The sequence below is a fragment of the Diprion similis genome, chromosome 4 (assembly GCF_021155765.1).
Source record: "Diprion similis isolate iyDipSimi1 chromosome 4, iyDipSimi1.1, whole genome shotgun sequence".
Taxonomy (NCBI): domain Eukaryota; kingdom Metazoa; phylum Arthropoda; class Insecta; order Hymenoptera; family Diprionidae; genus Diprion; species Diprion similis.
This window is the reverse complement of record NC_060108.1, coordinates 13,662,921-13,678,915: the sequence shown is the minus strand read 5'-3', so window position 1 is coordinate 13,678,915 and position 15,995 is coordinate 13,662,921. Positions and strand designations below refer to the sequence as shown.

General features: G+C 35.9%; 1 protein-coding gene across 1 annotated transcript; it reads right to left on the bottom strand.

Moving 5' to 3' along the window:
• Nucleotides 1–1,003: 1,003 nt before the first annotated feature.
• On the bottom strand, nucleotides 1,004–14,037 carry LOC124405333 (LIM and SH3 domain protein Lasp). Its single transcript, XM_046880144.1, has 6 exons — nucleotides 13,371–14,037; nucleotides 10,376–10,470; nucleotides 4,014–4,285; nucleotides 3,222–3,422; nucleotides 2,171–2,313; nucleotides 1,004–1,857 (listed from the first exon to the last, which is right to left on the bottom strand). Exons 1-6 carry the CDS (start codon nucleotides 13,437–13,439, stop codon nucleotides 1,678–1,680), a joined length of 960 nt encoding a protein of 319 aa, XP_046736100.1. The 5' UTR covers nucleotides 13,440–14,037; the 3' UTR covers nucleotides 1,004–1,677.
• Between the last annotated feature and the right edge of the window lie 1,958 nt (nucleotides 14,038–15,995).

Here is a 15,995-nt window from a genome sequence, read left to right as displayed (position 1 = left end):
TAGTGTAGTTATTTCTAGATAACTATTAAAATCCTGATATTCACTCTTTATTCGAGTCTTCTAATACATTCGTCGAATTTGTTCTATTTTCAAATTTTAAACAAGCAAGCTTCGTATTGTTATACATTTAACAATCGAGCACGAGGCTAAAAATCTCGTGTTTAAATTTCGTCAGTTCCATAGTAATAATAAGTAACGATTAACAATAACGTGCAGGTGAATCTCCGCGATGGACGTATTTACGTGTTCTTTCGTGTAAGCGTGCCATTCGGTACCCATTACCACTTTGAATAAATATTCTACAGCTTATAATCTCCAATTCGGTCACCGCAGGTTGCCGAATTCACTTTTTTGCCTTATAATAACGCAAAATTGATGTGAGACATTGTGAGACGAATTAAGTACGGCTTATATAGGCCCGTTCATGATGGATACTCGTTGCGTACAGTAACAATAGTAATAATAATAATAACAACAATAATGATAATAAGATTAATATCAACAAGCTTGTTTCAAACGGTTAGAAAAAAAAAAAATTGAAATCAAGTGGTACAATTTGTCGTGACCGTCAATTCAATTGGTGATATCTAAAATTCAATGCTCTTTTCATTATGAAATATACGATTTTCGAAATGATACCGCAAAACAGTTTAACGGTTTCATATTTGACGCCAATGTAAATACATACACTCGAAAGAAGAAAAAAAAACTCAATAAAAAAAACTCTCAGTTTTATACGACGATAGAATTATCTATATGTGTGTAATATGTATAAGTATATACATACATCCATATTTGTTTAGATATATATATATATACACACTATATTGTGTATCTACCTATGGAATGAAATAGACGTTTTAAAGAGCCCGTGAAGGGAGTGGCCCAGGCAAGATACGGAAGTTCCTGTCAAGTGTATAACCTTCTCGAGTTTGAATATCAGCGGAATAAAAAATGGGTCAAAAAATTTCCCTTCACCAATGCCAGTTGCATAATTTTTTTGTATTTGTTTACTGCATTTACGTATGTAGTACCTCTACCTAGTTTAGTAATATGCAAATGCATAAGTGTCCGTTTTTAGGAATATCGTAGTATAAAAGCTCGTTTTGGTCCCAAGATAGGTTTTAGCGAGTTATCATTTGCATCGCTTTTTTTACAAGTAATATTAAAAAGAAGAAAAAAGTAAGGAATACAGAATTAAACAGAATGCGCAACAAGTACATAATTTTTTTCGTGCAGAAATATCATACAATCCCTACGATTGTATCCTGAATGATTAAAAATTTACTACTCGGATAGAATTGTGTTGAATCGTTTTTCTGTTTTCTTTCTTTCTCGATTCAATTGTACAAAAAGTCAAGACAAGCAATGCTAGTTGTGTACATGGTTGCGTACGGAATGTAATATAATCAGATTAAAGGTAGGCGCAATAATTTTTTCATTAATTTAACGCGCATCAAACAATTGAAAGACGATCGTGTGGGAGATTTCTTTTTTTCTCACCTCAAGTTTGGAAGGAAATTTATCATTGGATTTCTCTTATTTCCGGGATTTTTTTCCTAAGAGAGTAAATGTGGAAAATAAGCTGAAAAAAAATCTAAGACACGATATTGAACCTAGGAGCCGAAGTTTCGTATTTCACAGCATAAAACGGAAGGGAACGTTCACATTTAAACACTAGATCTGTGCAGGCTCGACGTAGTTCGCTGGAAGCATTCCCTGGCGACCCGTACGCTGTACGAATCCAGTCATCCAACCTTCGTCAATCGCTGTGCAATTTACGATCAGGTCACCGTCCAAGAAACTGACTTCATCCTCGTCTTGCGCCTCGTAATCGTACATGGCCTTATAGACGCGCTAAAAATAGCAAATTGGTACATTATTACACCGTACAGTGTGTTATCTGATTCGTTTGTTTCCTATGTTATGTTAGCCGAATTGATAACTTGATTAAACGTATGTAAAAAATATATGATAAAAACGTTTTCGCAAATTCAAGAGACTGTCCTGTCGAATGAAATATTTCTTTTAAAGCCAGAATTAAATTTTTTATTCATTCTTGACTGCATTTTTTATGGATTTCATTTTCGGACGAGGAGCAGTCGAGAATCTCGTGTTGTTAAAATCCTGAACATCACAAATTGTAATAATGTTGAAACTCGTGGCTCACCCCACTGTTGGCCGTCGTCGACGGTGGCTGCATTGGCGGTTGTACGTGATTATTGTTCGACCCGGGTGTCAACGATCCATAGTATTCGTTGACCGGGTCTATATCAGCTACCGATCCGATTTTACGAGTCGGCGGATTCGTCACTGTGAAAACAGAAAATTTACACACCTCAATAATTGCAGGGGGGAAATAAAGTATGCTGAGAATAAACGTCGTAGGTACAATCAAGTCAGACGTATTAGACTTTTACCGCAGTATTGCGGTTTCAATGAAACTTCCTGAAGCTGAGATAGTGACAGCTGGAAGCTAACTGTTATGCTTCTTGTATAACATTCGTTTTGAATTGTTGTCGATTATTCAAGTAAATGCTACATTTTTTGCACTTGAAGATTTCGAAGTTGTGGAAAAAGAATAGTAGAAGAATAATGTGCAATAAAATCGACAGTTCTGTTATAAATATATCAGTGGTAAGTTAATAATTTTCAAACACGTGATAGAGAAGATTGATTCCATTTTTGTTCACAGAAAAAAAGGAAACGAACCTATAATTGTCGCTCAAACATTGCCGAAGTAGAAAATTAATCATTGAAGACAGTTTTGGCTTCAGCTATAACGATCCCGAAAAAAGGTTGTTTTCAAAGAATGGTAGTTCGCCACAGGCAATATGTGCCTTGAAAATTTTTTACTCCTAAGAAAAGACCAAAGAATAAAAACTAAAAAATAGTATATCGCGCGCTATTAAAATACCTTTCCTATTATACAATCGCAAAACTGGTCGATTTTGTTAATTCCTTTGGTACGAAATTCTTATACTTTTAAAGTAATCGTTTCATCTGCAGATATTAGAAAAATAATAGAATAATTAAAACTTCAGCCACTGAGGTGAAGTAAAAAATTTTTAATTTCACAATCGTTATTTGCACCTGGAAATACGCAAATATCCATTTCCAATATCCTCGAATATTTGATGTTAAGATACGAACCACATTTCATCTACGTTTCAAACTTTGACATAAAAATTGTGAGCAATGCAGCAAAAAGATGAAATTACCTGCGCCTTTGTCACTCGTGTAAATGACCGTCGTCGCTGCTTGTCGAGCCGAGTAGGGACTCGGGGTTGCCTCGTTGAGCGGATCGTAGTCGGCGATCCTTCCCGGGGCTCGCTGGACCGGAGAGATTGCGGATGGCGGAGGTAGAGTGTTCGAGTTCAGCGGTGCGGGTGGCGGCATCTCTTCGTATTCGACGACGTACTCTGGAGATGAAAAAAGGGTCAGGGTCGCAGTCATCGCCTGCCTTCTTCACTCGCTGATTCCGGTACACGGGGTGACGGTGAAAAATTGGATTAGAAATTCCGAACCCTCGTCCCGCAGGCTAATAACCGACTATAATTTTGCTGTCATCTTAAGATTTTGTAAGGATTTCGATGCTTCGATGTGCGAATTTTACAATTTCTCATACTAAATTCGCATTTGTTGCAGAATACATCGGCTAAGACGTATGGAGATGATAAAAAAACAAAAAAATAGAAGAGTAATATTTTTTTCTATCATTTTTAAGAAACGATTTTATACGATGTCACTCTCGTCCCATCCCATTAATTTTTATCTTCTGTACAAAGATGACAACTCGTAAACGGGTTGATAGATGAAATCAGATATAGAAATCACATGATTATATGAAATGATGAAAAAAAAAAAATAAATAAACCAGGCACATGTTCTGAAAGTAAGAAAAATCTTTGCAATTATCTTATTTTTCATCTGGATTTCATCGCTTTCTTCGCATTTCCTCTGCGTTTTGTTTTTTCTCTTTATTATCATATCTCAAAAATCGAAAAACTCACCGATTTGTTCTCCGTTTTCCCCGGTTGTTGTTCTCTTCTGTTCCATTATCGCCTTCTTCTGAAGTTCTCCGTGATAGGCAACGTTCGATATGATTTTGCTGTTCTGTTTAATTCTCAGTGTTTCCGGATCGTCGGCAACTTGGGTGAATTTTCCCTTAGCCTTTTCAAATTCGGCGTGATACTTTACGTTGCTTTGGATCTTCGTGTTTTCAGCTATGCGTTTCAGCTCCGGCGTCTCAGCCATCGTCGTCGCCTTTGCTTTTGGTATGTGACTGCAGAACAAAACCCGACAAAAAGTAAGAGAATAGTAAAAAATTTTATAGTTGGATGATACTTTTTCAATCGGTGTAGAAAGTGAGACAACTTTTCACGGGTCGTTTCAATTATCTTCGCTACTTTTCTTTTCCACCACATGTTCTACCGTTATACAGCTTTCTTTTTCAAGTTTCTCTCCTCGCTGGAGAATATCGAGATCGAATACAATCGGACACCCCGTATATAGTTACGCGACACGCCGGCTCGAGTGTTCGTATAATTCACTTTCGTTTGTTCACGGGCAATGATCATTCTCCACCGTTCTCTGCACGGCAATTGCCCCCTCGTGGGAAATTATTTTCAACAATGTCTGCTCGATCCACCGTAACCATGAAATTCCATGACAATTCTAATGCAAATTGGCAGGTTGTTCGGCGTAATTTGTGTATGCACGATTATTCCGTGACCCAAAGAAGGGAGAAAACGAGAGGTGAGAAAATGAATTTCACTCATAGAATATAATGCATTATGTATACGTTAAGAAAAATTCAACGTCATTGAGAATTTGTCTCAAATTCTACCTTCCAAAAAAAAAATAAACGTGATTTGTGGTTAAGCAAATAGATTAAACTCAAAAAGAAGTTTGAGAGAAAATGATAAGGTTGATTTTTATAAATAATAATCTGAGAAGTAAGAGGTGCGTTAACAGTTGAAATTGAACCAGTTCTCCGATAAATTAACTTGGAATATTTCTGTACAAAGGATGATCATAATTCGATATTATCGTGATAATTTTTGTAGAATTGCATCGAGTAAAAATTATTTCTTGGTTTCTAGTCTGCGTAAAGTAATGTATTATTAAATATAAGTAATTTATGTTGAATTTTATTAAATTTATTATTTTCTCCGCAGTCAATTTATACGGGGCTTGAATCTAATATAAGTGTACGTATAATTGCAATTACGTATAACGTAGTATTACGTGCATCATATATTACGTCACGAGGCGTTTTATCGTCGCTCTGCTTCCTTATCGGGAGCAGGTTAAGGCGTTAGATTGAATGTTCAACGGAGACATTATACCTTGCGTATTTACGTCACGCGCCTATCTGTATTAGTACTTTAAATTATATTGAACAATATATATTTGGGCAGAAGTTTTATTTCTACCTTATATGCCACTTGCTCGATGACGTACGAACGATGTCGTCGTAATCATCTTGCAGTATGTTTTATACTATCTAAATACGTTTACATTTAACCTAATTTAGGATTAGGTATACTTTTATAAACCGCGTGACAATCAGCGGTCGTATCGCGATTTATGAAACTTTGTATACCGTGTAAAGATAAACTAGCTTGAACAGCTGCTGTTTATTGTTTTAGTGAAAAATCTACACGCGGAAGTTTCATTTACAACGTACGTTATTCGCTATAATCATCGAATTTCGATGCATGATTGCACAAATTCATTATAAATATAGGTGCGTTATTTTTTCGTTAAATATGGCTGAAGCTAGCAGTCGAAATTAACAACCAAAGGTTCAAATGTTCAATCGAATAAGAGAATAAGTAAAGTCCAAAAATCAAATTTTTTTTTCAAACACTTTGAATCCCCAATAGTTTTATAGAATTACGAGGATAAAACTGAACTGCATTTTCCCATTTCCAAAAAAGTTTAACACGTTTGGCTGCTAACCTTGGTTGGCTGCCAGCTTCAACTTCATTGGATTTACATTTATAAAACAAAGCGATACGCAGGCTCTCAAGTAAAATCCGCGTTTAACGTTTTGAGAAATATTTATTAACCGTAATCGAAATATTTCTATGGATAAACTGATAATTAAAGCGCATTTATTACGAACGATTTTTACTATAATATAGCTTAAATATGATAACCACGGATTATTATACCGTGAATATTTTCAAGAAATTGGTGTATACTCTATGCATGGAACGGCATGTGTATAAGTACATGTATCAGAGTGATTAGTTCACGCCGTTAAAATCTGAAATAAAAATTTCCGATCGTTTAGTTGGCGAAAAGAGAGAGGCGATACGATAAAGGCGGAAATTTTAGGATTGAACGAACGAACGTTAATTACGGGAAATTCAAGTGCTTTTCTATATACCTACACCTGCGATTCGAGTACCAGCAATACTTATGCTTGAATTTGTTAGTAATTCTAATTTCATCACAATGGTATCAACAAGTTCCAGGAATTTCTTTCCGCTTTCGAATTCAAGATAAACATCTGTGTTTGGTTCAACGAGATCCGCGATGATCATTGGCGCAAATTTAGGCCGCGAATCAATCGAAATCTTACGTACAAAAATTAATCTTTGAAACTAACTATTCAAGAAAAATATAAATCTGATTATTATAATCGCCTATCAATTATCATCCATTTATAAAAACGAAGTTTTAAAATAGGTCGTGCAGCTTGTAATAAAATCTTATCTTTATCTATGTATCTCTCCTATTTATACACCTATTTTATTTTTTCATCAGCAGTTGGAGAACTTTCATTTTGTGGGTGTGTCTGGAAATCCTCGTCATTCATCGTGACAATTGATGAATCATCGTAACACCGCGGTATGACGTCACCCCGCGCAACTTTTAATACGTATATGTATACATACTTGTATACTCAACTTGAAGCTAACAATTTTTGTTGTACGCAAATGTGGCTTGCAGGAGACTTTCTCGCATCTACATGCGATTATACGTTTGGAATGTGATATACAAGCTCGCATTTTATGAATGACTGGAACTGGAAAGTATTTATAATTACAAAGGGGGAGGGGGACGTCTTTGGTTTCCGACGAGACTGACGTTAGTAACGTTATTGCAATGATTTACGCTTGGGAAAATAAAAAAAATATGGAAAATTGCAAAATAGTAATTGTTTTGCCAAAGTTTCGTTACGCTAACGTTACTAACTTTAGTCTGACGGTTAACCCCGGTACACAAATCCGGTTACGTACTATTTTATGCACATGTGTCAACGTAATCGAGAGATAAGAAGAACTTTCGTACGTATTACACGCTACGTCATCATCTGTAGCACAGTTTTACCCGAACATATATATATATAACCGAACGTAAGCCGGAAGTTAACAATTTAAGTAAAGACTAGTCATGATGCTGTTAGAACCACAATATGTTAGAACTATACATGGTACATACAGAGTATAAATTACACGTATATTCTACAAGCATACGGATAACTAAGTTGGGTTTACATTATACGCAATTGCGAAAGAAACGGAGAAGAGAAGCCAAGAAGGATAAGTAGTTACATAGAGTAATGTGTGTGTTTAACGTTTAAAAATGTAACAGATGCTTCAGACATTAATAATATCCTATTCACAAATCATAATGACGATATTATATGTATAGCTCGTTCATATTTTAAATAATATAAATTTTATTGGCAATATGGATTACTGCAGCAAGTTAAATGTGCATGACATGTTTTTCTTTTTATCAATTTTTTTTTTTCATTATGTCATAGATTCGTCTGTTACAGTATATGAGTGGATTCCTCTGTCGCTCTCTTTATCTTTATTATTTCCGTATAACGTTTTTCGGTCGTTCGGTGTTATTGCCTTTTTTTATAAACTGTAGTATTTTTATCGTACGAATAGAGAAAATATTCCATGTTGATTATTTTTTTCTCAACTGTTAATCAATCAAGTTTAAATTCTCAATAAATGTATATATATATAATTTTGGGTGATGTATAATGTAATAGTTAGCCTGCAATAAATTTGCACGTATAACCATTGTTCAGGGTATACTGTATTACAGGTATATGCAATCATCTATGTATTTTAAACTATAGAGAAATCACTTTCTCCTACAATCTCACGACGCGCGGTTATATTTCCTTTCTTTCGACTAGTTCTTTTCGGTTAAATTCCTCCGCAGATATTTCAACGCAGTAATTCGTTGTTTTACTATAAATTGTCGATAAACGAACGATTGAATTATAATGGCGACTGCAGAGAAATTCAGCAGATTTAGTTTTGTTATAAAAAGTATTTAATGAGATGATCAATAAAAGTATGTGTGTACATGATAAAACGGTTTCAAATAATATTCGAAAATTCGATGTCCGATCAAAAAGATATTCTGATAATAAATCAGTCTCGGCGGATTTCGCTTCTCCTCGCAGTCATCATATATATATATATCATAAATATTGCTACGTGTATAAACGGGTATTATTCGTTTCAAATACTGCGCAAACAACATTCCTCGTAAACAATTAATCGTCGCAAATCTGATCAACTTATTGTGTGACATGTATGTATAACGTTATTAACTATATATATATATAGACATGGTTATACGTCAGGATACGGACTCTGCATGATTCATCGGAGTGTATTTGAGGACAATTTTTTTTTTCTTTCTTTCCTCTTTCGAAAGATCCTGACGTAATTGTATCGATTGTGCTTCGACTTTTGTCTTATAATACAGATTATAAAATAGGCATATCGTACACATTATATGATATATATATATATATAGGTATATAGATATATATGTATATATGTATATATGTATAGGCCAGAGTGTTATAAGGTCAAATGTGAATCGTACAAATAGGCATTACAATACACAGTATAATAGCTACTTGTAAGTTTACCGCCGCGTTTATAAGCCTTTAGTGTGCGAATAAATTATTATGCATGAACATTGAAAATGTGTACATAATATGTATATATATATATTGCATGTTATATCATACATTCATACATATTCATTCATATCGTAGATACATATATAATATATATATCGAAATCGCAAATTTAATCGGGTAGGTGAACTATAACGGGGCCTAGTTTTGCCGCACATGTGTATGTATGTAAATGTACATAATGTACATACAATGCATTGCGCAAGCCTCTCGCCGTGACCTAGTCTCTCTTGTATGGTAAGAGCTCGAAAAAAGGTATCGTTTGTATATGTATAAGTGTGTGTATGTGTGTGTATGAACATTTGCCATCACACTGTTGAATATACGAACCAGATTTGCACCTATATACTCGAATCTAGGTTTTTTTCTTTAATTTTTTAAGCTTCAAAATCGCAATTTAGCGTTATTTGAACATGCGAATTATGTAAGGTAAGAATGAATCTCAAGAGACTGAAAAAGGAAGAAATTCACTCGTCACAGTGAAGCTGCTGGCCAGTCAGATCATATCAATTAAACTTTCGGTTCTGCTATATATCCCAAAACATTTTTATCTCATTCGTTTTTCAGCTGAATATAAATACGTGTGAATTGAATTTGGATTAGAGATGAAAATTCTTTAATTGACAAGTGATTTTATTATCACAGCGTGATATAAACAGTATATTTACGTGTAATTTTTTATATATATAAAAAAAAAAAAAAAGAAAATATTACTCCGGCGCTCGGAGATAATAGAAGCAATTTGTGCAGAGAATACATTGGCATTTATCACTATCTCTGTTGTAAAGATGATAAGAACGCGTGCGAGTGTCGGGAGTTTTTCACAGAGAAGCGCCAAACCTCTGTCACGCTCCCCCCTCGGCACTCCCCGTTGAAATAATTTGACTACTGTGCTTTTTTTCACAGTATTCATAAGTATTTCGCATTGATGTTCGTCCGTGTAACGCAAAATTAACATTCACGTGCAGTTAATTTTCCTATGATACAGGACATCGCCTTATTATTAATTACTATACTATAGATCTATATATAACGACTCAACGATGAAAAACAAGAAACAATTATTACGGTAGTTTATAGATTTTTTTCATCTTTGTTAAAGACTTGCTTTACTTGAAGCACGAGTGTTATTTGTCTTAGATAATATTGATAAAGAATTCGTAGACGATTTAATGCATGCATACGTAATTATATGCGGCTGAGAGTATAAAATGTGAATTAAGTTGAAAGAATGAGTAATTAATGGTTCTGTGAAGGGTGGTTTTTGGCTGTTAATGGTTCCAGTGTAAAATGAATATTAGGGTTTTGGTTATTTCTTTTTTATACTGAGAGCAGTTTGTTATATGTAATATTTTATGTTATTTCGTTAATTTTTCTTTTTAATTATTAAGAACTTACGCCTCGCAATATGGCTGCTTGTTGAAGCCCTTGTATGTTCGCATGTTCAGGGTCATACCGCAACCCTGACATTTAAAACACTGTTTGTGCCATGTCTGAAAAGAAAAAACAAAAGAAAATACGTAAATAACGAAAAAGAAAAAGGGTTAATCGAGTTAAATTAAACACATAAAATAAAATAAAGATAATATATTACAGTTAACTAAATACAATCCTATAATAACCAAACAAGGTAACAAAAATATTTTCTACACAGTATTTGAGAAAACTGTACAACAATTTGAAAGAATTTAAATTAACGATGGAATTTGATAGTATTTTTGACTATAAGTTCGATCCATCGTGTTAACGAATGTTTGCAACCCAGGAGAATAGGGAATAATAAATAAACAAACGTTTTCCATGATGTAGGCGTTGGGCATAGATAAAGCAAAAAAAAAAACTTAGAATTAACAAGAAACGAGAAAGAAAGAAACGTTTAAGTGTGAGAAAATAATTTGCGATTTTCCTTCAGCCAGCGTAAAAACTCGTGTACAATTTTTTCGATCATCAGGTAGATCTCGGTACGTGAATTAGCGGTAAACAATTTTTAACTATTTTGCAACGGCCATCCCCTGAGCGAGTGAATTATAGTCAAGTTCGGTGGTCATTTCTAAATTCGTTTTCAAATCTAGAAGTTTGAAATTCGAATGCAACAATTTTCTAGAGCAGTCATAGTGGCCGCTAGTTTCAGCTTAATTTCTTTCTTGGATTTTCCTCAACTTCCGTCAGGATTGTGTCAGACTTCCTTTTATCGTATGTCTGTTAGACAAAACAATTGATTGGTGCAACCGGGGTTTCCTCGATGTTTCATAAGGTTTGTTGAAGTGAGAAAGGAAAAGGTTTTTACAGGCGATTGAGGAAAATAAAATTTAGATACGAGAGAATAGAGTAGAAATTAATCGAACGAATACAGGATGTTGGCACCGCGAGAGGAGAAAGAGGGAATAACGGTGACTGATAGCGACAAAGCGAACGGTCCACCAACATTTTTCCGCTTATCGTATCTCGGCCAATAACAAGGCCAGTGCCAAGTGTAGATTTATGGTTTTTTCTCTTTGGCTTATTGTTATTCGTAGAGAATAACGCTGTTACTGGACGTAATGATCGAGGAATTGACTTGCTTGGTATCGTTGTGCGCTATTATCAAGAAGCTGTTGATGATTGCAAATCTTGGTTGATATGTTGTACGTACGCGTTTGTCAGAAAGCGTACAAAGCGCCGCTCCTCATCGTTGAAATGATAAGAATTTTATAAATAGAATTAGCTTCTTTGCGTGTCATTTGTTCCCAAGAATTCTTGATATAAAAAATACAATTTTATTCTCTTCAATTGTTTCGCTTTACTGGCTTGTTCTAGTAATACAAGCTGTATTGCATAACGATTTTAAGATGTGTGTAGGGAATTATCTACGACTTGTGAGAACATGAACAACGCGACACCCAGGTGTTATCACGCCGACGATTAGACGAACGTTAGAAAATTTCCGGGAATAAAGATGCCAACAAAGTGAATCTTTCACCGTTTCGCGAATGTTGTGTCATGATTTCGGGTTTCATGACATATAACGCCCAAATATTGACGTCCACGCATCTCAAACGCGAGAAACACTCCAATGGATTTTCATTTAACGCAGAAATAAGGAAATGACACGGATTCTACGATATCGTAATACTGAATTCGTAAAATTCATGCCATTTCTCTACTTTTGCGTCAAATGAAGATATATTGGGGTGTTTTTCTTCCGAATTGCGTATAGAATGAGGCTGTTTAAGCCTTTTGTCGCGTATGTGATATACGAGCTTCGATATTTGTAGATATATACGTCAACGTCAAAATCGATCAGGACACCCACTTAAAGCTCGGAAGCTTTTACATCGTGAGACTGAAGTTAGTAACGGTAACGTGACAACACACAGGGAGGAGGGAGGGGGGGGGGGGTTTACTATATATGAAAGTTAAAAGTGACTTCGAAATAGTAAAATTTTCAATATATGGATGCGTTTTACCTTATTACAATTTACTGAATTTCAGACATTCCTGAAGAACGAAACGTGAAAGTACGAACGATTTTTTCGCAACGTAATTATTAATAGAATAAGGTTACTAATTTCAGCCTCACTTTACATCTAATTTCTTTATTTTTTTCGGCAAATGAATATGTTATATTGCAAAATACGAGTTAGATCAAAGTTGAGATTTTGAGAATTGTCTCAGCGATCAACTACTAGAGTTTTGAAATTGAAATTTGGAAAAAATGTTGCGACTCGCGCGTGCCGGTGAACGAACAGCGGATATATTTCATCGTCGGTTGTTCCTGACTTTATGCCGTATCGAATTACGCGATCCTATCCGTGGTCTCCGCAACAACATACCTGGTTGTGCAAGAAACAACAATCCACCTATAATCCATACGTTAGTTGGTTCAGATTTCGTGTCCCGTTTGAGAATGAAAAAAGGAAATAGAGAAAAAAAAGCCGGTGATGCTAAAAAGAAGATAATATGAAAATGAGACAACGAGTCGAGCGAAAGAGAGAAAGAGAGAGAGAGAAGGCGGCAAAGTCGAAGAAGTGCACACAGGGTATATGTAACCTAGATGAAGTAAACGTCGAGATATTCATTCGCCGTCTCCTCTTCAGTCTTTTCATCCTCGTAATATCCTCAAGTGTCAAGTTTCAATTAAAGCATCAAAGAGAACTGCAGCGGTTGTCTGCTGCAGGGAAGCCAACGTTAGAAAAGAAAATGCAATCACGAACGCGATTACGAATTATCGTGCCTATGAATGAGGCTTATACATACACCGGCTAAGGAGAGGTTCAATATGCCTGCCTAGCTCTTTGCCCAGATTGAAAAGAGAAATAGGGATCGAGTGAACGTAGAGAAAACAAAATACTATCGACATCGTTTATACGCATTTGTAATAAATTTTAGGTATTATAGTAACGAAAGAACGCACCTTGTCGAGGCATTTCAGCTCCTCGATGGGATAGACAGTTTTGTCACACCGAGCGCAGGTCTTGCTCATCTTTATAGTCTATCTTGGTTATCGTCTAGTATTAGGTTGCAGCAGCAGCAGCAGCACGAGAGGCGGTCACAAACAATCACAAACTCAACACATTTAATAACTGTTAAACACAATGGGAATGCCGTCGACGATAAACAGGGTGTGTATTCGATGGTCAAAGCACGCGTCGATTTTTTCACCGACGATATATTCCTCCTATATTATGTAATTAATATAATTACTATATCGTCTCTCGTCTCGTCTTGTCTCGTCTCTCTGCTCTGTCAGACAGATCGGATGGAAAAACCACGGGAGCGCCACCCTGCAGCGCACTTTTGCGATCCGAAACGACAAAAACTCAGTCCCTGGTTGGCTCTTGCACTCTGACAGAAATGGACGACGACTGCGCGGCAGTCGTTCGCTCAGATTTGACACTTTCCCGACTCAGATCGACCGATTATTCCCCCAGTTATTGCCTGGATTCTATTTTACTTCGCGCGAATACCTATGCGAGGCTTATCCACTTTTCGATCGGACGCTTTACCGCTACTTCGGATTAAAATTACACAAACAACCTCCTGTCTTCTTACGGTTCGGCTCGGGAATCGACGAACTCGTATTAACTACTGCCATCGACTCGCCGCACTCGTAGATCGCACACGCAACATTTTGTCGGCAAAAAGTTTGCCGGTGGCGCTGTTATCGGTGAAAGTTGGTACTAGAATTCCTTTTTGATTTACCGACCGCGCTCATGGTCATGTAGTTTCCTGGGCATCTTGCAGTCGGTAAGATTACCTCACGGCACATATCATTTCGGTCTTTTTGCGGATAAGAGATTCTTCAGTCCGAACAATCGGTTATACGGAGCGTCGATGGCGTAGATGATAATTATTCTGTGAAAAGTCTATAAAACTATTTTGAGGCAGAAGTTGGTTTAAATCTATATCGATGAACTCTTAGGTAGTATGATCCTTCTAATGATTGTCAATAATATTGTAGGCATCCTAGAAACAATTTTCACTGTGGTGTTGAATTTCAATGTTAGGGGAGACCGGGTTGGTTGTCACATGGTTCGTATCTTCGCCGCTAGATGGCGAAACGAGCAGCGCTACGTATTGAAGTTGTCGTTGAATCATACGCGCGGTCTCGCAGTAATTGAAAAACTGAAATTGGACCTGGCAAGTGATTATTTTCCGTCTTCTAAATATGTTTTTTCTCATATTCTTTTCCGCATTGGGATATTTCGCAATAAGATAATCGGAAAGGCGATTCCTGACGCTTTCATTCGACATGCATACATGTTTTTGATATTTCAATAGCGGGTTGGCTAGATATGCAATTGTTTCAACAAAATCACGTGTTGCGGTAAGTTCTCGCGTGTCAATTTTTTTAAATGTTCGGAATCTCAGTCGAATTTTTTATCGTTTTCGGAGTTTAGATAAATCGTTTCGTGGTTTCTAGAAAGAAATACAACTAACAAAAGAATTATTGCTTAAAAGTGTATATTGAAAATCTGAGTTTTTTATGCGTGAAAACAAAAAGAAGAAAACAAAGGTGCAAAGGTTTTCGTCATTTAAAACCTGTCTTAGGGTAAGTTGTCTCATTCTGTAAGTTTTTTTAAGGTTCGAAAAAACTATTCAGACTTACTTTGGAACAAAACCACGAATTTCCTTTATGTGCGTAAAAGATCGTGTCTAAATTTCAACGAATTTTATTTAAAGAAATTCTGAAAGTCACAGCGTAAAAAGTGTGACAGACAGCTTCGGCCCCCCTTACTCATGCCTGTAAATATTAACAGAAGCACTCATTTTGACAATAAACTCTGGCTTCTGGCTTGATTGACAATAGAATTTGTGATACTTCATCAGTTACGTCTCTGATTATGTCTATATACATAATTCGTTAATAATGTAATCACATAGATTATCATTGAAAAACGTGGCTGAATAAATCGACTGATACTATTTGTAGAATCAGTTTGCGCAATGATTTCATTTTGAGATATAAAAAGCTTCTATAAATTGGAGGTTGCGTAAAAAGTTTACGAATACATTTCAAAGAAAATTAAACAGCACGCAGGTATGCTTTTTCTCCCCTCTTCCCACTGCAGCGTTACATGATTTCCTCGTATCTTACTTACATACAATTTATCGTTTCGTGGAATAATATTTGTAAGGACATCCGTGTGTGCATATCATTATAAAGTCATGTGTCGATATGGTAATACAGGGTCTGCTACGTACTAGGGAATCGGAAAAAATCGTCACAATTTAAGGATTCCTCTCGTTAGAAAAGCGCCGTGAAAAAAAAATCAGGGAAATCGATAAGACAATTTGAAATTTTTAGCGCAGGCAGTCTCTTTTCAACGTTCTTACTTCTAACATACCTTAGATGGTTGGTCTGCAAAATCTGAACATCTCGGAAACGTTAGAAATGAAGGTTTGTGGTTACCCTAATTAGTACCGTCTTTGATTCGTGTCGTCGTCGCTAATCTGTCGTGTGGTTTCCCCCTTCGGTGTATTTGCCAAAGTAAACACCCGGCGTAGTTTTTACCTGCGTCTTCAAAGTGGGTGTGCA

Coding starts and splice junctions, on each gene's coding strand:
- LOC124405333 (XM_046880144.1), bottom strand. CDS start 13,439: ATGAGCAAGACCTGCGCTCGGTGTGACAAAACTGTCTATCCCATCGAG. Junction 10,471..13,370: donor AGCTGAAATGCCTCGACAAG/GTGCGTTCTTTC, acceptor TTTTCTTTTCAG/ACATGGCACAAACAGTGTTT. Junction 2,314..3,221: donor CACGAGTGACAAAGGCGCAG/GTAATTTCATCT, acceptor CTGTTTTCACAG/TGACGAATCCGCCGACTCGT.